Genomic DNA, 24638 nt, shown 5'->3' with positions numbered 1-24638 from the left:
CTTGGCTTAGAGGAGGAAGGTTCCTTTTTCATCTTTAGAGAGGTCCTGGAGCAAATCTGCAAGCCCGCAGAAGGGAAGTATCCCATCCACAGCAGGGATGTGAGAAACAAGTTCTTGATTTATGGATAAATCAGTCTCCATCTCTTAAGTGCAGCAATGATTTTCTAGCCTCTTGCTTGGGCAGAGAAACCAAGCAGCTATTGGTTATTTTGGAATTAATTTAAAATTGTGTTTACTCTAAGGATCCTACTGAATCTTAAAGGCAGGACATCCCCATGAGCCGAAAGATGAACTGGTGGGGAATTAGATAGGCCTGGCTGAACAGAGAGCTCTGGCTGGAATGAAAGGAAAAATGGAGAGCTTATGACTTCTGGAAAAAGGGGCAGGTAACTAAGGAGGACTACAAGGATGTCGTGAGGTTATACAGGGAGAAAATTAGCAGGGTCAAAGCTCAACTAGAACTTTGTATGTCTACTGCCACAAAAGACAATAAAAATGTTTCTCTAAATACACTTACAACAAAAGGAGGGCTAAGGAGAATCTCCATCCTTTATTGGATATGAGGGCAAACATAGTGACCAGGGAAGTAGTTGAGTCACCAGCCCTGAAGGGATTTAAAAGACATGCAGATGTAGCACTTAGGGACATGGATTTATGGTGGACATGGCAGCTTTGGGTGAATGGTTGGACTCAATAATCTTAGAGGTCTTTTCCAACCAAAATGATTCAGTGAATGCAAATCCCAACACAAACCCCTAGGCAAGCCAGACAGGGCTTTCCCCTCAAAAGTCACTCCTGGAAAATCTTGATGTTTTGTAACAACTCTCCATAGACAATGGGTCACATAACCCAAGATCCCAGTGAATTTCCACCCAGGTAAAATGAGATCCAGGGTAATTTGGTAGATTCCCAAATATCAACTGGTGGAAGGTTCCCAAAGCCAAACATAACTAAGTTCCTTCAAGAAAGAAAAAACAAAATCAAGTCCCAGTTGTAACCTGGTGGGCATTTCTGAAAACCTGGGTGTTCAATTTTAGCCTGCTATGAAAGCGTGTAACAAATTAAATGGGGCTCATTTGTTACGCAAATGATAGCTAGAGTTTCAAATAAAATAAGCCTAACCCTGATGAAGATTTCATCAGTGCAGGCTATTATTTCCCTCTGCTAATGGCTTACGGCCTAGTCATCTTCACCGAGCAGCAAGAGGTCTCCCAGCTGCCTGGGTGAATTATGGCTGGAGTAAGTAATATTAACCCCTCCAGGATCAGTACATAGGTCATAAAACAAGAGCTGCACAGCTGCTAATGCCAGCAAAGGCAGTCTTTATTAATCAGCTTGCTGGGCATATGGCAAGAGAGATGCCCACCCTCCTGCGTGGGACAGAACTATGGGCTTTGGAAGGGCTGCACCATATCACAGCAGTCCGATGTTACTGATGTCTTCCCTGCCTTTGGGGACGGACGGGTATAAACACAGACGAAGCGAGACAGTGATGATCAGGGGCATACGTGCAATTCACAGGCTGCTGAGCCTCAGTTAAGATGAGGGACAGGGAGCAGTGGTTCTTTGGGAGTGCAGTGTTATCACTAGTGGGGTTCCCCAGGGCTCCATCTGAGGCCCTGTGCTCTTCAACATGTTCATAAACAACTTGAACACAGGACTGGAAGGGATACTAAGCAAGTTTGCAGATGACACAAAACTCAGAGGAGCTGCTGACTCCCTCGAAGGCAGGAAGGTCCTGCAGAGAGACCTCAGCAAATTAGAAAACTGGGCAATAATCAACCATATGAAGTTCAACAAGGGGAAGTGCCAGATTCTGCACCTGGGATGGGGCAACCCTGGACGTACATACAGACTGGGGAATGAGATGCTGGAAAGCAGTGACACAGAAAGGGACCTGGGGGTCCTGGTCGATGGCAAGTTGAATGTGAGTCAGCAGTGCCCTGGCAGCCAAGAGGGCTAGCCGTGTCCTGGGGGGCATCAGGCACAACCAGCCGGTTGAGGGAGGGAATTGTCCTGCTCTGCACTGGTGCGGCATCACCTTGAATATTGTGTGCAGTTTTGGGCACTGCAATATAGGAAAGACATTAAGCTGTTGGAGGTGTCCAAAGGAAGGCAACAAAGATGGTGAAGGGCCTTGAGGGAAAGCTGTATGAAGAGCAGCTCCAGGTCTGTTTAGCCTGGAGAAGAGGAGACACCTCACTGCAGTTTGCAACTTCCTCATAAGAAAAAGGGGAGGGGCAGGCACTGATCTTTTCTCTGAGGTGACCAGTGACAGGACCCAAGAGAATAGCCTGAAGTTGTGTCAGGGGAGGTTTAGGTTGTATATTAGAAAAAAGTTCTTCACACAGGGGGTGGCTGGGCACTGGAACAGGCTTCCCAGGAAAGTGGTCACAGCACCAAGGCTGACAGAGTTCAAGAAGTATTTGGACAATACTCTCGGGCATATGGTGTGATTCGTGGGAATGCTCCTGTGTAGGGCCAGGAGTTGGACTTGATGCTCCTTGTGATCCCTTCCAGCTCGGCACATTCTGTGCTTCTGTTGCTATCGTGCAGCAGCACAGCTAACTTGCAACGCTGGGACTTGCTTGCTCTGGCTAAAGGAGTGAATAAATCCCCACAAATTGCTATAATAAAGATTCAGCCCACAGACTCTACGGCGTAAACACACATCTGGTCTCTGTTTGTAATGAAATCAGCTGAAAGCACCACTGTGCATTAATAACAAAAACGCTCAACATATTGCTACCAAATAAGCTCTGCTTGTCTTGAACTTCCATTGTCACATGTTAATGCACTTTTAACACTGATAAATGATGAAGTGCTAGAAAACATTCATCAAGGGACTTAAGAGTCAAGAGGTATGCATTACTCTGGCATTGTTTTCTATTCCATCAGTTCTGTTATAATTTGGGCAGAAGTTAAAAACAGAAAGTCAGAGGCACAATGCAAACATTTCACATTGAGCTTGCCTTTCTTTGGTAAGGATTTCTTAACTAGAGGGTTTATCCTGTGCTTGCGTGACATGAAAAATTCCTGGAAGATGCGTGAAAGGCAGTTTCCTTTTGCAACAAGTCAGTATGTTCCATATGTCCACCCACCTCCTCCTCCCTTTTTCTCCTTTTCTTGCCACAAACAAGAAATGCCATTCACTCTAGTTTAATTCCACTCTCCAGCTCCTCTCCTTTGCCTTCCCTTACCCTCTTTGCCTTAATTTCCATAAGACAATCATAGTCTTGCTTTCTCCTTGCAATTCCTGGCTACTATGCATAGCTCATCCTTTATGTGTGACCATCGATCCCTTTAGGTTCCTTGTGTGAAAAAAAAAAAAGGGGAGCTGAGGAAGGTCACTCTAGACTCAGAGCTGTCAACAAATGGGAAGGGTTTACCTTTTGAGTAATGTGGTTGATCCAGGGTGAAGAGCAGTTGCTAAGATCAGGTCCTTGGGGTTCCCAGATACCATCTGGTGCAAGACATCGGAAAGTCGCAACCCCTGCAATAGGAAAGCCATTGCATTCAATGTTATTGGTTACATTTTGCCCCCAGCTCACCACGTCACAGGCTTCATTTCACAGTGACATACACCTCATGCAAAACCTGGGAGCTTATTAGTGCTCAGGTCCTCAGTAGGACACTTCTAAGTCATCTCAGTGTCCTAGTCTCCCATCATCTTGATGCTTAGGGGCCCTAAGATGTAAAAGACCCACGAGGTAATGCAGGAACACTATTTCCAATTTGCCAAACAGAAACTACAGAGAAAAGACTTTGCCTTAGGCCAGGCAGGAAAGCTGCCCGGTACTAAGAAATCAAAACTAGATCTCAAACACTGAGCCAGCACCTTGAGTGCTCTGCCCCATCACTGGTGAATCCGGATCAGACCCTGTGCCTCCACTTCCTTTCTGCTTTCTGAAGATTTTATGGTTCTGAATCATCATTACACCATTTGGGTGGATACACACACAAGTTTGAAAGCTGTGAATGCCAAGATGTAATGCTGGGCTTTACTGTCAACCCCCAAGTGTCAAGAGGGACTTTAGAGGAAAGAGCTGTTTGGAAAGAGCTGCCCGATCCCTGCTGCAAAAGACAGCAAAGTGCCTCAGGCCCTTTCAGACAAAGAGAAATGCATCTGAAATGGTGCAGTTAAAGATCGTTAAAAAGCAAGAAAAACTTTCTGCCCCCAGAGAACTGAACTCTTCAGCAGACACATGAAATACAGGCTGGTCAGACAGTAGCTCCAATTAAAAGCAGTGAGAATTTGCTCATGCCTTCAAAGAGAGTTGGAAGAGACTCACTGCTAATATTCCACAGCTTTTAACAAGTTGCATGAAGCACAGAAATTAGAGATGGGAAAGGTTTATGGCCATCCCCTATCAATAAATTGGATTATTTTATTTTCCTTAGCTATTTTCATCCAATCCTTAGCTCCTGTGCTTACGAAAGGGCATCCTGCATCCAGCCTTCATCTTCACAGCTTTGGTTCAGAATATCCTTTCCCCTCTCTGGGAACCACATGATACTTTTTGCATTAATTTTACCAAGTAGGGCTGGGAAAGACAGCAAAAATGTTCTTTACCTATTCTCACCATTGATGCCTTTCCATGCCCCTCATACTTTAACAGGTATTTTATCAGTCTGTCCTCACCAAATTCAAGAGTGACTCAGTATTCATATACACAGGTGTGAATGGCTATCTAGGAATGGAGAATTAACAGAGATTCTTCTCTAGAAGCCAGATCCCCTCAGCCCTTATTTTCAGGCAACTTCCTCCACTTTAAGATTTCTCCTTTGCAAGCAATTTTTGGGGCTGGACACCAAGACTAGTGTGAAAAATAAACATTTTTAGAAAACTGCATTTGTTAAAACACAGAGAACTGAACCATATGCCAAAACCCATTCTTCATTTGATTGTGTTTTAAATTGAACAGAAAATTTCCAAAAGCAACGTTTTTCAAGAAAAAAATTGGGGGAAGAGTAGAGGAAAAGGGGCATAATCTTTCTTTTGAAAGATTTGGCCTTGTTTCTCTGCTGCTTTCTCAGCTGATCACACTGGATGCTGGCTGCAGTTTGAAAAATCACTCACACTGGTTCAGAAGCTTCAAAACACAAGTTTTGTTGACCTCCTCCCCCATCCCCTCTCTGCCCCAAAAGAAACAAAATATTAGCCATCATAAGTCAGTGAGTCCAGGGGCTACAAATACAGGCAAACCCAGGATAACAGGTGCATCATACATAACAGAGCATTTTACAGCACATCAAGTGCAACCCCACAGGGTCTTTAGTACTTGTACTCTCATTGGCCAGATGCTAAAGATCCTGCACAAGGTGCTCAGCATCTTGAGGCTTCATCCCCAGCCAGCTGCTTGCCAAACCTGACCAAGGGAACGCAGACCTGACAGAAGGCATCAGCGTGCTCCACTGGTGAAAGCTGCCCACTCACAACATGCCACGGGCAAGTGGAGACAGCTTGCTGTGCCCTCCCACCCCTCGACTCACCTATTGAGCCCATGGGACACGGCTGCTTCGCCACCTGGCCCTGCCGAGTCCGAGACCACATGATATCGCGGGCTTCCACGGGGTCGCAGCTCTCCGCACCGGCGGGCGGCAGCTGGGAGGAGGCGGGCGGGAGGTGCGTGGTCATCTCGTCGGGGACGTCGGCCATGGGCGATGGTGTGCTGGTGCTCCTGTTCCTCCTGCCAGAAGCCGAGGTGGTGGTAGGGCGGCCGGTGGTGCTGGTGGCCATCCGTGGTGTGGTGCTAGCAGTGGTGCTCCCCGGGCCCAGAGCCCCCGAAGTCGATACTCCTGAAACAAAGGCAGAGCTCGTTAAAGAGAGGAAGGAAAAAGGACTCAAGTCTACGTCCTGAGGACGTCCCCTCCAATGACTCTGGTGGCCTGCAGAGTTGTAGTTGGAGCTACAGGCTTGCTGTACAGCCGCCTTTCACAGAGAAGCTGGAACAAACAGTGCGAGAAGCACATAGAAGGGTAATGACCGCTGGAGCACAACTGATTTTCAAAAAGCACTAGCCTCTGATGAAAATAAAGCAGCGCTTTATGCCCTCACCATTTTTCTTCCTGGCATTTTAATGTAAAAATCTTATTTTCCATCTTTTAGGGAACACCTAGCACAGAAGTGCTTTTAATTTTTTAGTGTTGCTGAAGACCCAGCTGGTTTGGACAGAAAAACATTTTCCATGGTGTAATAAAAAAAAAAACAAACAACAAACAAACCACACCACAAATCTATCCCCAAAACCAGCTGTGAACAGAGGGATGAACACAAGACTGTTCTCTGGAGCAAGTCATTAATTGTCTCTGAGGTTCATGCCTTGCTGCTTCACCCCAAGAGCAGCACCTGGCCCCTTGAGCTGCAGGCCATGTGACACGTGCAAAGGTGCACATCAGCCCAGCCAAATCCTCGAGAGTGTAATGCTCAATGGGCTAATTCATTGAAAACCTGCAATGAGCAGTCAAGCAGCAAGAAGTGGCAAGCCTGCTTTAGAAGTGCATTAACCCATTGTACATCCTGCAATAGCCATGCCAAGTACTGTGTGTGGGGAATATTGAGGGATTCCCACCTTATAATTACCTTATTTAGCCTCCTATTTAGACCAAGGTGCTTGCACAGACTGGAGCTTCATATGGATTTCTTTATGGCTTGAACTGAAACATCAGGTGGGGAAACTGAAGCAGTTGGCCTCCAAGTGTTTCCCCATCACCCCTGTCATGCCATGCCACATACAGCTTGCGAAGAAGCCTGCTTCTCCCGTCTCCTTTGCCTCTCTCTAAGCACCCTTCTGCTTCTCTCAACCTAACACTTTTACTCCAGTTAAACACCAGATATTCATACGCCCCCTTAGTCCCTGCCTAGGGAAACTAGTTAGCCCTGGGGCTAACAGGGAAATGCAGGTAAGGAAGCCATACGAATAGGCTTGTCTGATACCATTCTCACTTTAATTCCCAGGCCATAACATCTCACTATCATACCACCTCCTCCAACATCCAAAAAGCCTTCAGTCACTGTTGCTCCATGTCCAGCAATGGGAATCTGAGTTTCTACACTAAAGACACCCATGTGTAAAGTCCAGCTTAGCCAAAAATTAATATTAAATGTAACGATTGTCCTGTCGCCCCAAGGAGTACCCTCTTAACTATCCTGCTGTGTGAGCAGGTTCAGCCTGCAAGCTCCTGAAAGGCCATCCTTTTTCTAGGTCCCTTGAAAGTCCCATGCTCACTACTTGTGCAATATTAGATAATAATGCATAATGGGGTGCATTTCAAGTATAGAGAGGCCTGCATTTGCTGTAAAATAGGAGATTTTCCATTCTGAAAGTTTTTTTCTGTTATTTAAGTAATTTAAGCCCATGGTGCTCTGAGCAACTCTCCTGCCGCAGAATACTCAATAATATGGTAGTTCAAGCACATACTTGCTCCGGTTTTACATAATTTTAATCCAAGTCTGAGACACCCTCTCATCAAACGTTAAAACTCAGCATCATCACAAACATAATTTTCTGAGGGATAAGTATTTTCCAAGACAATGTTCAGCTTTAAAATCCCAGCTCTACCGTGCCTTGGAAAACAGGATTATCTTCTCCTCCAGCCTTGAAAAAGGCGAGGAGCAGCAAAATAGGCACTAAATCACCTGAGCACCAGGACACTGATCTGAAAACGGGTCTCCCAACCCCAGTGATCAGATTTTCCAGCTTTCTCCTGCCACCTCCCTTTCACAATGAGCCCTGATTTTAAACAAACTCCGAAAAATACAATGTACAATCCTGCAGACCTTGACAGATTTCATCTAAATTTTGCTCAAAGCTGTGCTAGATCACAAAATGATAATTTCCATCTGACATTACTGGAAGGATTAAAATTTGTAGAGAACTTCAGCAAATTTCTGCTTTTACTACAGCAGGTCTTGCCACGAGTACGTGTTTTATTTCTTCATAATATAGACCAGCCTGGCAGATAGCAACCTGAAGAATTTTTCCCATTTACTCGTGCAATAAGAAGTTATTTTCCTTTTGCAAAATTAACTACGCCATGCACTACAGGCACAGAGGCAGTGAGCAGATATAGTGGATGCAGTTTCAAAGCCAAAACTAGCAAATCTCATTTAAAATAATTCTACAGTCATTTGTGAGCATATAGAAACACATACTAAGCACCCAGGAGCTCACCTTGATCCACACGCAGGAGAGCTGCATTTCTGAGCCTAGTTTTCATTGAAAATCACTGAATATCCCACAGCGTGCTGTTATTGGAATAACTCTGGCAAGTTTACTGTAGCAGTTAGGCACAAGGGATTTAATGGCATTTTCCTCCATCCATAAAAAATTGAGCTGTTTTATCTTCCATAAAACCCTTAGCACCAGTGTCAAAATCTCTTTGAGGGCTTGTTCTTCCAACTTTTTTCTTGTTCCACTGGGCTTTCTTACTGTTTTTAAAAATAAACACATCTACCATCTACATAGGACACGTTATAAAAAAGCTGCCTCAAAGTGGTCTCATGGAGTGAGACGGATGGGATATCACTGAACTGAGTTCAAAGGTTTGATTATCGAATAAGTCAATTTGGTAATGAGCTCCAGCAATCATGATCACCATGCTAACACCACCTAGTTTCACCGGCCCCAGGCAGCACCGCTTGCCAGTTTTGCTCACAGAACCGTGTGCTTCCATATGAAGTTAATTGGTAAGAAGCAAAAGAACAAGAGATCAGGATCATTTACATACAAATGATTCTCAAATCCAAGCATAACCACGAAGAGACTGCAACCTGTGCAAAATTACCTAAATCCTACATCACAGAACAGAGATCAAACCTCCAGATTAACTCAGGCTGCCAATAAACTGTGAATCTTTAACTCGGGGGAAGGCAGCATTGCAGCACTGCTTTGAGAGAAAGGTTCTTCAGATAATGCTTCACAATACAATTCTTACTCCAAGACAGGCACCTTTAAAAATCATCAACACTACTATAACCAGAAATGTTGATTATTTTACTTTTACTGTTTGTTTTTACCACACCTCGCCATATCAAGACTTTAAAGGCAGCTTCTGGGTAAGATTCAGTTTCTACTCCTTTCAAATCCAAGACTTGCAGTCTTCGATTCCACAAAGCACAGCGCTGGGACAGGAATTTTCAGTGCTCCCAAGAAAGCAAATTAGAGCTGTGGAAACATTTCTTCCCCAGAAACACCCCAAAGTGATACTTCACTTTTTTCTTCCCTGCCTTCCTTAGAAAGCTGGCACTAACAGTGGAAGACTAAATTTTGTAACCATTCAGATCAGAGCTGCAGCCATAAAAAAAACAAACCCAAAACATTTCCAGTGTCCACAAGGGAGTAACTGCAACTCCCAGAGGAGTTTCTCTCTACTTAGGGCACACTGACTAGCAAGAAAATAGAAATGTTGTGTTTTTTTTTTTCCTTCTTTCTTTTATTTCCCAACCTTTACATAGAGCTCATGCTTCTGGAGGCAGAATTTTGCTTGGTGAAAGGAAAATCACGGTAGGGATTTGCTCATGGGGAATAACGTTAAATAAATAATGGATTGTCTTTTTTCTTTTTTTTCCTTTTTCCTCCATTTCTGTTGGTTCCCCTTTCCTGGAGAAGTGACATGACAAGCGCACTACTGGTCTGAGACCAGTACTGTGTATTTGCCATCAGGAAAATCCAGCACACGTGTCATCTTATCTTCTGCTCTGCTCACCTCTTCCTGGTGCTCCCAGACACGTGGGATTGCATTCCCAAATGACTCTGACTAGTCTACTCCTATAACAAAAGCAGCTTTGATTGCAAGAAAGGCTATTTGTGACCTTTTCTATAATTTTTTTTAATTTTGGCACCCAAGTATCCAGTGCATGACCTGGTGTACTCAATAACTGAAAATACTTTTTAAGAGATGTCATGCACTTTCTGTCCCATGAATGAAGATAACTGGGGGCCCCTGGAGCAGAAATTGCAGACAAGATTTCCTGGGTGAGGCTCACTGGCTTTTGGTAGGTAACAGATGACAGAAGACATCCGTCAAGCTCTGCCCCTGGGGTTGCAATCCCAAGGTTTGGCCTGACGGCTACGTGGTACGAGCCAGCACTTGCTCACTAACTGGGAGAAGAGGCTGCACTCCAAGTCTCACGCTCAAGGTCCAAGCAAACCACGATGACTTCACTCTCCAGCAAGTTTTGCGTTCCCGAGCCTGACGCTCCCAGCAGACGTGGTGGGGTGTGGGCAGCCAAGAGCCCCTGCCTGCGCTGTGCTGCATCTCTGCAACACTGGACCAGCTAATCCAAGCAGTCCAACAGCAGCAATCCAAGCGCACCCTTGAGCATGTCCAGGCTGTGTGCACAATTATTTACACCTGTTGCTGCCGTGCTAAGACAAACAGAGCATTGCAGGATTCTGAAAGGCTGCGAGAAGCACAAAACCTGAAGGTCCCTCCCTCACTGCTCATTTCGCCCTTTTCATATTTGGCAACCACATCCTTTGCTTGCAGCATCCCTTTTATCATTTGTTCTTCTACTGAAAGATGGTGCAAGCTGTATTTACATAGCAAATAAGAAGGTTTAGGCATGCCTTGAAAGAAGCAGCACAAAACCCCACAAACCTAATACAATTGGAGGATTATATCACAGCTGTTTTTCTCTTCCCTGTCACATAAATGCATCTCACGGGAATTAATTTTCTACAGGCATTTTCAAATGCATTTCAGAACATTTTCTGAAACTCACTAGAAAAAAAAATTACTATTTGAAAGTAAATATATTCTCATTTTCTTTTGCCTTTTTGGATGTTTTTTCAAAGAACTCCATGTAAGGCGACAGAAAAGAATGACTGAACTCAAGAGGCACCCAGGGTGAGACTTAGACACCATCAACCCAGTCACTTACACACCAGTGGCTTGCAAAGTTATACTGAGTCCATGCCACAAAAGACATCAACCTGCAAAACCATCTCATGCTTAAAGTCTGCTGGAATACCAAAAGCTACATGCTGGTGCCACCCAGGAGCTGAGTATTCAACACGACACGTTATCTTCAAGAATGCAACTGCACACAGCCCTGCACCCTGAAAAAGTCACATGAAGTATGATACATGAATCTTCTTTTTCCTCCCTCTTAACACAGGGTAAGAAGGGAAAGCAGAGGTGGAGGATGCTGCATCTGAGACAAGAAAGATCCATTCCCTTGTGGACTGCTGACAAATGAAGAAATCCAGGAGCTGGGGGCCAGAGAATTGACAAGGTGAGATTAGCCCCTAAATTATGTACAGCTCCTTCCACGTGTTTGAGAGATACTATGATTTATTTTTACTGCAGGCGAAGGCCAAGTCGGCCTCACATCAAACATCTGAACAGTTCTCCCCTGTGCTCACACATGCCATTATTTGGGGAAACTGAGCCAAAATCATGCATGAACATAAGTTCACACACTGCTTTTGGACAGACTGGGGTTTTGGTTTTTGTTGTCAGAGCTTAATTGACTGAGACTGACAAATGGCTTACCAAACCCACTGATGGGAAGGTTAGATATGTATGGCCCCAGAATATTCAACATGGCACATCATCTTCAAGAACGCAACTGCGCACAGCCCTGCACCCTGAAAAAGTCACATGAAGTACGATACATAGATACACAGATCTCCTTTTTCCTCCCTCTTACCTAAGACAAGTTAAGAAGGAAAAACAGAGGTGAAGGATGCTGCATCTGAGACAAGAAAGATCCATTCCCTTGTGGACTGCTGACAAATGTAGAAACACTTTCTGGATTTTTATTTCCCTATCTCTTCTGGTAGGGAATCAGTTTTTGTGCCCAAGGCTACTCTGCCCACATATGACTTTTCACTGGGCTTGGGCAGATGCTGCAATTGATATGGACCATATGTTGAGGGCCTGTACTAGGGGGAAACCTACAGCTGTGGTCCAAGACATGGTGCAAACTCAGCTGTTTCAACGCACTTCAAGCTGGAATCACTTAACACACTGGGACTTTCCTCTGAATACCAGTTTGAGCATTTAACATAAACATCAAAGAATGAGAGCTGAAGTGTGCAAAATCATTGCAACAGGCTTAAGTTCACTCAGTCTGCCCCAGCTCGCCCTTTTTCACTGCACCACTACTCTCAGCAAGACAATACATTCAAAGCAGCCACCATATGCACCAATTTTCAACAGGCAAAAAATATGTCTACCAAAGCCCTTTTGACTCAAAACTCTACATTTCTGACCATGACCAATGTTCATTACATGTGCTGGATTGCTACAGAAAAGTTGTTCTGTCAAAAATATTCTAGCTATTATTGTAAACTTCTAAGTTTTGCCTGAAAAAATAAGAACCCAAACAGCAACCTGACTGTATTTTTGTGAAATATCAACTTTTATGCTTCTGTGGGACTTTTGTGGGGGTGTGCGTGTGTCAGCGCTTAATAATTTTTCTGGCTCCAAACAGCTTTTAATGTCAGGTCCCCAATTTAGTTGTCATTTGAATAAAAGAAAATACTTCTTTATTTTCTTTTTTTTTTCTCTCTGAACCCATTCTTCTCCAAGAAATTACTGGATCCTGCTTAAAATATGTAACTTCAGAGACATTAGACAATGTTTTAACTGTTATTTTACAGCACATTGGAATATCTAGCAATACCAGGGAATGAACGGGTACAGCATGGGAGCATCACCTGTTGTCTTCACCATGGTCCTCTTCTATCAGGGGAGAGTTCCTACAGTCATAGCTCTGGCTTCCTACCCAGGACCTCTGCCAAATACACCTTTGTGAATCTCTTGTAACCTTTGGCAACCATCCACTGAGGGTCTTGATGCCATATTGCTTGTTCCAGACTTTGCAAATGATTCTGAATGTTCAGGCAGAAACTTAACCAGACCACTGTGCACAAGATACAAAAATTGAGTATTTTTTAAAACATCATGCTATAATGCTTTTAGAAATGCAGATGAACTATGCCCATAGGAGGCCTGGTAAACAGGAAAAGATTACAGAAGAGCTGATCTAATAGACAGCAGATCAGGATTTATTATAAATAGACTAATCTAATAGTTTTTAGAGTTCAGTTCAAGAGCTATTTTTAGGCAATCTAGCTTCAATTCACTCTAGTTCTCAAAAATACTGTCAGATGTGGTTGCAGTTATTTTGAATTTCTGGACCTGAATGTATAAAATCTGATTATTTTTTTTTTCAATCCACATGTGGTTTCACACAGGGGGAAAAAAAAAACATACTATCTCTTTTTAAGGACATACCAGCTGTATATTATTACTGAATGTATGGAGTGAACTTCTAACCTCCTAAACAATCTCTGTCCCCTGGCACGATTCACATCCATCAGAGCCAGTGGTGCAGATCTTACGCACTGTCTTCCAACCTGAATCCTTCAAACTCTATTAAAGAGAAGCCTGGAAGGAATTCCCCAGTATCCCATTGTTAGAGAAATCACTTTTGATTTCAGTAACAGGTGCTGTCAGTTTTTCATTCAGACCATAATAGAGCAGAGACACGTGAGCACTACACTTATGGCCTCAAGAGATTTACTGGAGGATGGGATTGCCAGGTTTTTGTGTTTTGCTTTTTTTTAATCTTTTTTTTTAATTAATGAAACCATATACGTTCTATCCATGCAAGCTGAAACATACCTTTTAGTTTTTATGCAGAACAAGCACACGTGCAGCTGATAAGAAGTAAAACAAATTTTTCCCGTCTGTTTGGCATTGGATGTAGATTCATCTAGTATGTTTCCTGCCTTTTGCCTGTACTTCTGCATCTTTAATCGAACAACTTGCATGCACTCTGCAGAGGCAGTGCCAGATGGAGCCAGTCTCTCTCCAGCAGTTCTCCACCTCTGCATTTGCGAAAAATGGAACCAAGTGCAGGAGTCATAAAGTAACTATTCACGCCCTAGCATTTTCTCATCTACCCAATCAACATGACGAGTCCTTTCAAGAGCCAAAGGCAGTCAGCTTATACCACTATCTGAAACATTTCTTCAGTTGCAAGCTACAAACACAACTTTAATAAGAGAAAACTATCATCCTCAAATAGTCTCTGTTCATTTGTGTGTGTAATACCTCCAGTCTAGATGTTAGTCCGCAAGATGGCCAATTGCCTTCGGATAAATGCCTTGGACTCTCTTAAACATGTCATAATCTGCCTGTGAAATGGCTGGATAGTTGCTTTTCAATTTGTGAAATGGTTCAAATGCTGTAAATAAAAAAGAAATTGGACAGCTTTCAAAAGGACAGATTAGACTTTTCAATTCTCAGTAATTTGGTGCTTCCAAGCTACACTCCTGTGATCTCCATATTAATATTTAAAACCTGATTGTGTTATGCTGTTATTTTAAGGAAGAGGGCATAGTACAGTCAAACTCAAGGAGACAATCCACTGGAACTACAAGAAATCATTTCCCTGGTCCTGCAGTATGTGTGTGTGTGCAAGAGGTGTTGGGGGAGAGGTGGCTGGAAAGCTGCCTGGCCCTACTTCCTCCTGTCAGGTTTGGCAGACTGAAATCATAGAGGCTGCTTTTTGCATTTACAATTCATCTCCTTTTCCACCACGTGCACTGTCCCTTAATCCCAGCTGCTCCGAGGCTCAGGATTTGAGGTGCCTTCCCCATTCATGTACTGGGCTTCCAAACTAGCTCCAATGCCCAGTGTTTTAAGTGCTAACACATGCTGTAGGTGGTCTGGTCAGCTGAAATCAAAGATAGGAAAAACAGTAAACCATAAAATATGGAAGGTGGAGTTAGGGTTGCTTATATGCTTCTTTCTCTAGCCCATGTTAGGACTGACTTCATTAGTAAGCATTCCCAGATATGAACTGGAGACCGGACAGCAGGGCCTGCTGTCTGTAGAGTAGATGTTGCATCCACTCTCTGAAGCAACACGAATTATAAACTTGCCAGCAACAACTCACCTTTTGTCTTTCACCAAACCCATTTATTTTCGCCTCTTGATACACATTAGTTATTTCAAACCTGTTTCAAAATCACAAATCGTTCTGCAAAGCCACCAAAGGGCTTTCTCTCTACAGAGCACTTGTTCTACTCAGTCTCTGACTGCACTGGCTTCCACATTACTTATTTATTCTATTTATTCTTGTTCCTACAAGAAAACCAGCCTGAACTATGAAAAGAACTGACCACTGAAACCACCAGAAATACAGAAATGCTGAGAAAGGCTGTCTCTTCTCACCCTTTGAGCATGCTCTAGTGCACCTTGGTGCGAACGTGCTGTCAAGATCCCTCCTGAAAATCAGAGGGAAGGCACAGCTTCTTTTGAAGCTCAGAGATTAGCTCAACCCTCTCCCCAAACTTGCCAGCAATGGTTTGCTTTCTGCAGATGGAAGGGAGGGAGGGAAAAAACAACCCTATGCCAAATAAAAAAAATATTTCATGTAAACCAATCCTGGGAAGCTGACAAAACTCCACTGTAAGAATATCAATATTCAGCTACTTTCAGAAATAAAGCAGTTTCCCTGAAAAAAGTATAAAATGCTGCTCAGCTCCCTTTCAAAACTCTTTATTACTTATGTAGAAACGTCAATATTTTGTAAAGCTCAATTCTAATAGCTGTGTTCATGTTGGCTCAGGGATCTGCCTAAACAATGCTTAAACTACAGGACTGGCATCTAAATCTGTTTTATAGATATCTGACATTCTGCAGAGGGCTTTAACAATGAGAGTGCCATTAATATTGTGAATAACACATTTACTTCAGCAAAGCAGATTTACAAAAAATAAACAAATACAGGGTGTTTTAAGGTGAAATGAACTGGGTAGCACTTTCAAGGATGTTCCATTTTCATAACAGACTTCAGTATTTATGGACACAGGCAACTCAGTCCACTGTCAAATCCACACTGATGTCCTAACAAGCCTGGCATGCAAGAAGCCCTCACCCATGGCCCAGAGGCTATTTTTTTTTGAGGGAGGCCCTGGGCTGCTGGTAGCAATGTTGAATATTCATTCATATGCCTCAGCATCTTAAAGATCTCCAGCCTGAAGGTTCCAGGGCTGAAGGCATTGCCATGGCCAGTCATCTCAGCTGAAAAGTCACAGCAGAAACCTAAGAAGCAGGAACAAACCACCTCCAAAAATCAGAAAGGAAAATTTTAACTAACCTGTTTGGTTCTGCACCACTAAAGGCTACCAGCTTCGGCCGAGATATAGCTGCAAACTCTTAACCAAGGGGTTGATGACAATACATAATCCCAGGGTGGAAAAACTTACAACACTGATTTGTAGCTTTATATCTGTCAGATTTCAGATTATTCTTGTTAATGAATTGTTCAGACCATCACATTGCAAGGTAAGCATGTTTTTTCATGTGAAGCAGAGGAATATGCTTACTGACCTTTTAAGACTTAGAATTCGGCTCACAGAAGAGAAAGGCATAAAAAACCTACAAGAAAGTGAATAGTAGTGCTGAAAAGCAATTATTTTAGGTTAAAGCTGTATGCTTGCCTCCCCAGGTTTGGCATGTGGTTTTACATGCTGTCAGGTGCTAAAGTTTACATGCCCAAGAGAACTACCCTGGTCCAAACCAGAGGTATCAAATGCAGAGAGGAATGTCCTAGTGCTGCTGTGCCAGAATAGTGACCTTCCATAATGTACTCTTGTCCTGGAAGCCTAAACTGCACCTGACCCATTTGGGCTACCAAAAAAGGTACTGTGGATCCTCATGAGCATCAAAAGAATCTGAGGAAGTTGGAAATTGGTAAAGAAAAGCAAATAGACGACACAGAAATGAAAAAAGTAAATTGTATCCTTCAGAGATTTTTAAACTGTGTAATCTCCTTGCCTTTGTATAATATATACGCCCATAAAATGAAGTACCTGATTTCACTGCAAAGCATAAATTTGATATTTTGAACAAAAAAAACATGTCTCTTATAAGGAAAAGAAAAAGATACACATATACAGCATGAGAAAAAAGAAGGGAGAGAGGGGAGTGACAAGAGAAAATCTGACCTGGTCCAATGCACATATCTTAAAAAATAGCTAAATAGATGCTAAATAGCTATATTTGTATATAATATATATAAATAGCTATATTTGTATATAATATAGCTGCTACATTTGTTTTATAGATTAACAGAGACATATAAACACAGCTAGATGTGAATGTATCTTCATATGACTGCAAGATTCAAAAGCATAACAGAAAAACAGAAGAAAAAAAACGTAGTCAAGCAGTATGTATCCAATTCTGAAATACAGCAGAGAAGCTTATATACTTACAGATATTACACTTTCAGTATAGGATAAAACTAATGCTACAATACATGGTTAAAGAGCTGCCATATGCTTCTAGCACACAGACTAAACCTCATTTTACAGTTCTCGCAGGTAACATAAAATAAATGCACCAGTCTACAGTGATTATTCATTTTCCCTCTCCCCAGCGTCAAACATGTTCAAATGTTTTTGTTTTGTAAATTTTTTACAGTAGACCACTCAGTACATGTGTTGAGACCTGTAATGTTATTAGGCTTGAGCCTTTCATATTCCATACATGCATCAAGAAGTTTCATCAATTTGCAGGGATGAAGTATATTAGTTTTTCTAGACATTGCAGTGCTTTACAGGTACTAAAAAACCTCAAAATCGCTAATATTTTACATTATCCAGCCAGAACTCTTATTTTATAATAATGCTAACCCAAAATCTAGCTCACTTATGTCATCAAAAGCAACTCTTCTTCCATTAACTTAAATATAAATGAGAAAAAGCATGCAGCTGAAGCAGACAGAATAATTTATAATGAGAGGAGATCTGTCATGCCAGGAATACTAAAAAAACCAGAGCATAACACTGAACTCATGTGGAATTGAAGGAAATAAGAGACTTTCTAGTATGGTGGTCAGACTCGAGATGGGAAGGGAGGAAGAAGGTCATCTGTGATAGACCTTTGTGGTCAGTAATAAGCAGGTCAAGAAACGTTTAAACCTTCAAATAAATATTAGACAATTTTATTTAAGGGGCCAGAGTCTGACTGACCATATATCAGAGACATGGAGTTCACCAGCATGTCAACCTGGAGCGGCTCAGCTAAACAGAAATTACAAAGTGTAAGCACTGCAGTGGCAAGCAGCTCGCCCTCTCTGATCAGCTGCTGCAGAGATTGTTCCAAGGCAGAAGGAAATGTGTCTTTGCTTGAAGAAAAAGAGATTTGATTTAGGAATCTGAGTCAGCCAGTCTATAGACAGCAAAAGGTAGCATCAAAAGCCATTCAATTTGTCCAAGACTGCAGGTGCTCCTTGGAGGTGCATCACAACACTGATGACCGCAGGAGCCTGCAGGTTCATGCAATGCCATTGCCTTCACTGTATCAACATCTCCATGCCTGAGCCTTGACTGAAAATTGTGTAATGCAGCAGCAAGCAACTTCTGACTTTGTCTCCTGAAAAAACACGATGTCTGTTACAGAAAATCTCTGGGGTACAAAAGAAACTGCAAACATCTCAACTATTTGCTCACCTGTCCTTGAGGTGTTCAGTTGGTACTGGTAAAGTCATAAGCCTTTTCATGGATAACCAGAAAATCCAGAATTACAGAACGGATGCTAAGAACAGACTTGTGGGGAGAGGCAGGGGAAAACTCCACCCCAAGCAGCCAACCTGATGTCCTTATTTCCTTCTCCTCCTGCAGAGGACATCATTCATCACAGTCCACAACACGCTCCTGGGAAGTGCTGAGACGTGCCAAGGATTACAGTAAAACAAGAGGTGGACAGGGAAGGCTTTGATCCTCCCGTGTTATTGTATGAGAAAATTACTCGCTAATGCAAAAGAATGAGCCCTTCTTTCGATCCGTGTTATTCCATGAGGAATCTCTTTCTGCAAAGTCTGAAGCTCAGACAAGGTATTGGACTGGAGGGACCACTCTTCACATCTTTTGCGCCAAGCTCAGCATGTCCACAGTACATTTCTGAGTGCAACATACAGCTCCCTAATCCTCTTGGCAGCAGTCACTCGTACAAGGTCAGTACCCTTGGCCTATAAGATGCCTTTCAAAATTAAGCTGTTATTTTCCCTTATTAAAGCTCACATTTGAGCTAAAACAGCATCACTGATCCAGTTAAACCCTCACTGTCTGCAGCTCTTGTTCAGAGCAGAGCACACAGAAATCTCATAGAGGCCAAAATGCCTGGTCAAACAGGCTCCAATGAGGCAACAGGTTGTAACTAAGGGAGATGATTTTAGCAACATGAATCATTTCAGGTCAGGGACAGCAACATGAATTGTGCTTCCTGGCTGAGAATTTGTCTTCAGTAATAGCAATGTGCATCCTGTACTGAAAACTCAAGAGCATCTCCAAGAGCAGCCTATAAAACAGTGGTATTTACCAGGGCACGGTGTCCCAACACTTACTTCCCACAGATGGCTTTCAGCCACTGCCAGCTGCTGTTTTGTGTGGGGATAGGGATGTTTACCCCCAAGAGCATGTCCTGTTCACTGCCACTTACCACCAGAGGCGGAAGGGGGTGGAAATAAGGAGAAAAATCATCTCTAGATCCAGCCAAGTTTTAAAACGAGCTCACTGGATATCAAATCTCAGCAAGCAACTTAGGCTGAATATATTTTAAGAGAAAGGAAATTTCAGGTGCGTGTAAAGAAAACAAAATAAAACACATAAGGAAGGAACTGAATCTAAAAGCAGATATTAGATTTCTTTTCTCTCCTGCACTTTGAAAAGTATTGTTCAAGGATGTTCAACAATCTGTTTGCCAGCTGAAGCGTGCAGGACTCCAATAGCAATATAACATAAAATTATCTGTCCCTTTCTGTCAAGCTCAGGCAAGTCCACACTGTGGTGTCTGCCTAAATGAAAAACAAAACCACAGCAGAACTGACTCAAGACAGCCTGAGAGTATGTTGAATGAGATGGGATAGAGATGAGGTAAAAGGGAAAGCAGATGCAAAGGGTGTAAAATGAGAATGAAGCCAAACGCAAGGACCAATCTGACTTATAAATTTTTCCTCCTACAATTAATATTAATTGTTGGGCCTTTCTAGGTTGCCTTTTCATTTTTGATAGTATCTAAATCTTAAAACCGGGCCTGAGTGGATGAAAGTAGTACAAGTTAAGCCAGTGTTCCTGAATATTTTTCTTTTGGAGACAATTTCTCTGCAGGGATCCTCCAAGTGGTGAATGTAGTGTTATATTTCCTTCAGCAGCCAACAGAAACATTGCACCAGTGAGGCCAAGTCCTCGCAGGTGATAGGATCCCTGCTGGAATTTCAGCCTAACATTCAGAAAACCCCAATCTCCCTCTTACCCAGATTTCTCTCCCTGAACATTGAATAAAATCTCATTCATGTGGAACCTGCATTACAGCTCTCTGGGCACAGTGCTGGTTCACCTCCACTAAAAGGGGTCTTAAATCACTATTTTTAGCTCTTTTCCTCATCCCGGGTCAGTTCCAAAACTAACCCCTGCCTGTCTCACTTGTCATTGCCTACAAACCACTTCTACATCTGCCCCTGGGGTAACAAGCTGGTCCTTCCAGTTTTATATCTCCATTGTTTTCTACTTACTTTCCTTTTTTTCCCAGAAGAGCAAACACATCTCCACCCGGAGCTTTCCTCAGCCTCATGCCTGGTTCTCGTCTCTCTGTTCCCTTAACACCAAGGATACTCTCAATGCTAACAATTTTGGATTCCTCCTTGAATTGACATCTGACACTGCCCCACCCATTCCCCTCAAAATCCAGTGGGCACAACTTACAATGTGGGAAAGCATCTTCAGCTCCCACCTCAAATTTATTTTAAGGATTATCTCAGGATGAAAGGTGCCTTGGAGATGCAGGATATTACCACTTAGGGTTATCCTATCAGAGAAGGGAAAAATTAGAGCTGAGAGGAGTGGGAAATCACTCCCTGCTAAGCCTGCAGTGAGCATGCCCAGGGGACACGACAGTGATGGAACAGCCCTGCAGCAGCTCCATGGCTTCACCACCACAGTAGCTCACTCCTACTGTCGCTCACCCACCAACTTATTCCCATGCTGCCACGGCTGCAGGGTAGCCCTGGAAACTGAGGACACCCAAAAAAGCCCCAGATTAGCTTCAGTGCTAATTTCTGTTTGAGCCAGGTCTCACACTTCACCTGCTCACAGACTCCCCAGGAATGCTGAGGCTCGGCTGCTTTGTTAGAGCCATGCAGTTTAATAAATTGCTTCTCTTAGGTGCACCTATGCAGAAGGGGGAACCTATAGCACCCTTCTATCCAGGGCTGTGGGTCCCTAGCACAAGTCTCAGATTCTCCTGAAAAATCTCTTCATGTTCCAGGAAGAGGTCTAATGGACCTAAGGAAGCCCTTCTGAGCACTGAGCGTAAATTAAGCTCATAACGTCCCAGGCATTTTCTAACATTTATCAACATCTTTTCTTCTGCAGAACCCAGTGCAGCAGGGTACAGGGAGAGGAGAGAAAAAAAGTAGTCTGTCTGTCTGATGCGCTACATCCCAGTGGTAACATTTGCTGAATTACCGCTTTCTCCATCTTTGGAGAACCATAACCAGCAGGGTAGTGCTAAAGTCTGATTGCAGGGAGGAAAATACATTCATTTTTCCACATCCAGAACTGCTATATGAACTAGCTGTGTTTGTGTGTATATATTTATATATACTCTTCTTCCTCTTCCACAAAACAAATTACAATTAGAGTTACCTGCATCTAATACAAAAGCACACAACAAAGGATGTGATAGTAGATTTGCGCTCAAAACACTTGTCTCATTATAACTGGTATTCTTTAAAAGTGATTTTTTTAAAAAAGAAAAAAATGAAACCAAAACTGATACCCATAAAAGCATTTGTGATTTGACCTTCTGTAAGTTAGGTGTGCTCTATCAGAACTGCAGGCAAAGACCTGGTTTTCCCAACAATAACCGAACACACTAGGAAAAAAAAAANAAAGGCTGTCTCTTCTCACCCTTTGAGCATGCTCTAGTGCACCTTGGTGCGAACGTGCTGTCAAGATCCCTCCTGAAAATCAGAGGGAAGGCACATCTTATTTTGAAGCTCAGAGATTAGCTTAACCCTCTCCCCAAACTTGCCAGCAATGGTTTGCTTTCTGCAGATGGAAGGGAGGGAGGGAAAAAACAACCCTATGCCAAATAAAAAAAATATTTCATGTAAACCAATCCTGGGAAGCTGACAAAACTCCACTGTAAGAATATCAATATTCAGCTACTTTCAGAAATAAAGCAGTTTCCCTGAAAAAAGTATAAAATGCTGCTCAGCTCCCTTTCAAAACTCTTTATTACTTATGTAGAAACGTCAATATTTTGTAAAGCTCAATTCTAATAGCTGTGTTCATGTTGGCTCAGGGATCTGCCTAAACAATGCTTAAACTACAGGACTGGCATCTAAATCTGTTTTATAGATATCTGACATTCTGCAGAGGGCTTTAACAATGAGAGTGCCATTAATATTGTGAATAACACATTTACTTCAGCAAAGCAGATTTACAAAAAATAAACAAATACAGGGTGTTTTAAGGTGAAATGAACTGGGTAGCACTTTCAAGGATGTTCCATTTTCATAACAGACTTCAGTATTTATGGACACAGGCAACTCAGTCCACTGTCAAATCCACACTGATGTCCTAACAAGCCTGGCATGCAAGAAGCCCTCACCCATGGCCCAGAGGCTATTTTTTTTTGAGGGAGGCCCTGGGCTGCTGGTAGCAATGTTGAATATTCATTCATATGCCTCAGCATCTTAAAGATCTCCAGCCTGAAGGTTCCAGGGCTGAAGGCATTGCCATGGCCAGTCATCTCAGCTGAAAAGTCACAGCAGAAACCTAAGAAGCAGGAACAAACCACCTCCAAAAATCAGAAAGGAAAGTTTTAACTAACCTGTTTGGTTCTGCACCACTAAAGGCTACCAGCTTCGGCCGAGATATAGCTGCAAACTCTTAACCAAGGGGTTGATGACAATACATAATCCCAGGGTGGAAAAACTTACAACACTGATTTGTAGCTTTATATCTGTCAGATTTCAGATTATTCTTGTTAATGAATTGTTCAGACCATCACATTGCAAGGTAAGCATGTTTTTTCATGTGAAGCAGAGGAATATGCTTACTGACCTTTTAAGACTTAGAATTCGGCTCACAGAAGAGAAAGGCATAAAAAACCTACAAGAAAGTGAATAGTAGTGCTGAAAAGCAATTATTTTAGGTTAAAGCTGTATGCTTGCCTCCCCAGGTTTGGCATGTGGTTTTACATGCTGTCAGGTGCTAAAGTTTACATGCCCAAGAGAACTACCCTGGTCCAAACCAGAGGTATCAAATGCAGAGAGGAATGTCCTAGTGCTGCTGTGCCAGAATAGTGACCTTCCATAATGTACTCTTGTCCTGGAAGCCTAAACTGCACCTGACCCATTTGGGCTACCAAAAAAGGTACTGTGGATCCTCATGAGCATCAAAAGAATCTGAGGAAGTTGGAAATTGGTAAAGAAAAGCAAATAGACGACACAGAAATGAAAAAAGTAAATTGTATCCTTCAGAGATTTTTAAACTGTGTAATCTCCTTGCCTTTGTATAATATATACGCCCATAAAATGAAGTACCTGATTTCACTGCAAAGCATAAATTTGATATTTTGAACAAAAAAAACATGTCTCTTATAAGGAAAAGAAAAAGATACACATATACAGCATGAGAAAAAAGAAGGGAGAGAGGGGAGTGACAAGAGAAAATCTGACCTGGTCCAATGCACATATCTTAAAAAATAGCTAAATAGATGCTAAATAGCTATATTTGTATATAATATATATAAATAGCTATATTTGTATATAATATAGCTGCTACATTTGTTTTATAGATTAACAGAGACATATAAACACAGCTAGATGTGAATGTATCTTCATATGACTGCAAGATTCAAAAGCATAACAGAAAAACAGAAGAAAAAAAACGTAGTCAAGCAGTATGTATCCAATTCTGAAATACAGCAGAGAAGCTTATATACTTACAGATATTACACTTTCAGTATAGGATAAAACTAATGCTACAATACATGGTTAAAGAGCTGCCATATGCTTCTAGCACACAGACTAAACCTCATTTTACAGTTCTCGCAGGTAACATAAAATAAATGCACCAGTCTACAGTGATTATTCATTTTCCCTCTCCCCAGCGTCAAACATGTTCAAATGTTTTTGTTTTGTAAATTTTTTACAGTAGACCACTCAGTACATGTGTTGAGACCTGTAATGTTATTAGGCTTGAGCCTTTCATATTCCATACATGCATCAAGAAGTTTCATCAATTTGCAGGGATGAAGTATATTAGTTTTTCTAGACATTGCAGTGCTTTACAGGTACTAAAAAACCTCAAAATCGCTAATATTTTACATTATCCAGCCAGAACTCTTATTTTATAATAATGCTAACCCAAAATCTAGCTCACTTATGTCATCAAAAGCAACTCTTCTTCCATTAACTTAAATATAAATGAGAAAAAGCATGCAGCTGAAGCAGACAGAATAATTTATAATGAGAGGAGATCTGTCATGCCAGGAATACTAAAAAAACCAGAGCATAACACTGAACTCATGTGGAATTGAAGGAAATAAGAGACTTTCTAGTATGGTGGTCAGACTCGAGATGGGAAGGGAGGAAGAAG

At 42.3% G+C, this 24638-nt stretch overlaps 1 protein-coding gene across 24 annotated transcripts in view; it reads right to left on the bottom strand.

Annotated features, from left to right (window-relative positions):
- ADGRL3 (adhesion G protein-coupled receptor L3) overlaps positions 1-24638 on the bottom strand; it is a 520635-nt gene that overhangs the window by 102905 nt on the left and 393092 nt on the right. For all 24 annotated transcript variants that reach the window (XM_017829314.1, XM_017829319.1, XM_017829296.1 and 21 more), the window contains 2 exons: positions 5494-5799; positions 3390-3493 (listed from right to left, as the gene is read on the bottom strand). In XM_017829314.1, the coding sequence (XP_017684803.1) occupies positions 3390-3493; positions 5494-5799 (410 nt within the window). The remainder of the gene's footprint in view (positions 1-3389; positions 3494-5493; positions 5800-24638) is intronic.

Source organism: Lepidothrix coronata, unplaced genomic scaffold, assembly GCF_001604755.1.
Source record: "Lepidothrix coronata isolate B3197 unplaced genomic scaffold, Lepidothrix_coronata-1.0 Scaffold162, whole genome shotgun sequence".
NCBI classification, from domain to species: Eukaryota; Metazoa; Chordata; class Aves; order Passeriformes; family Pipridae; genus Lepidothrix; species Lepidothrix coronata.
This window is presented reverse-complemented; position numbering and strand designations above follow the sequence as displayed.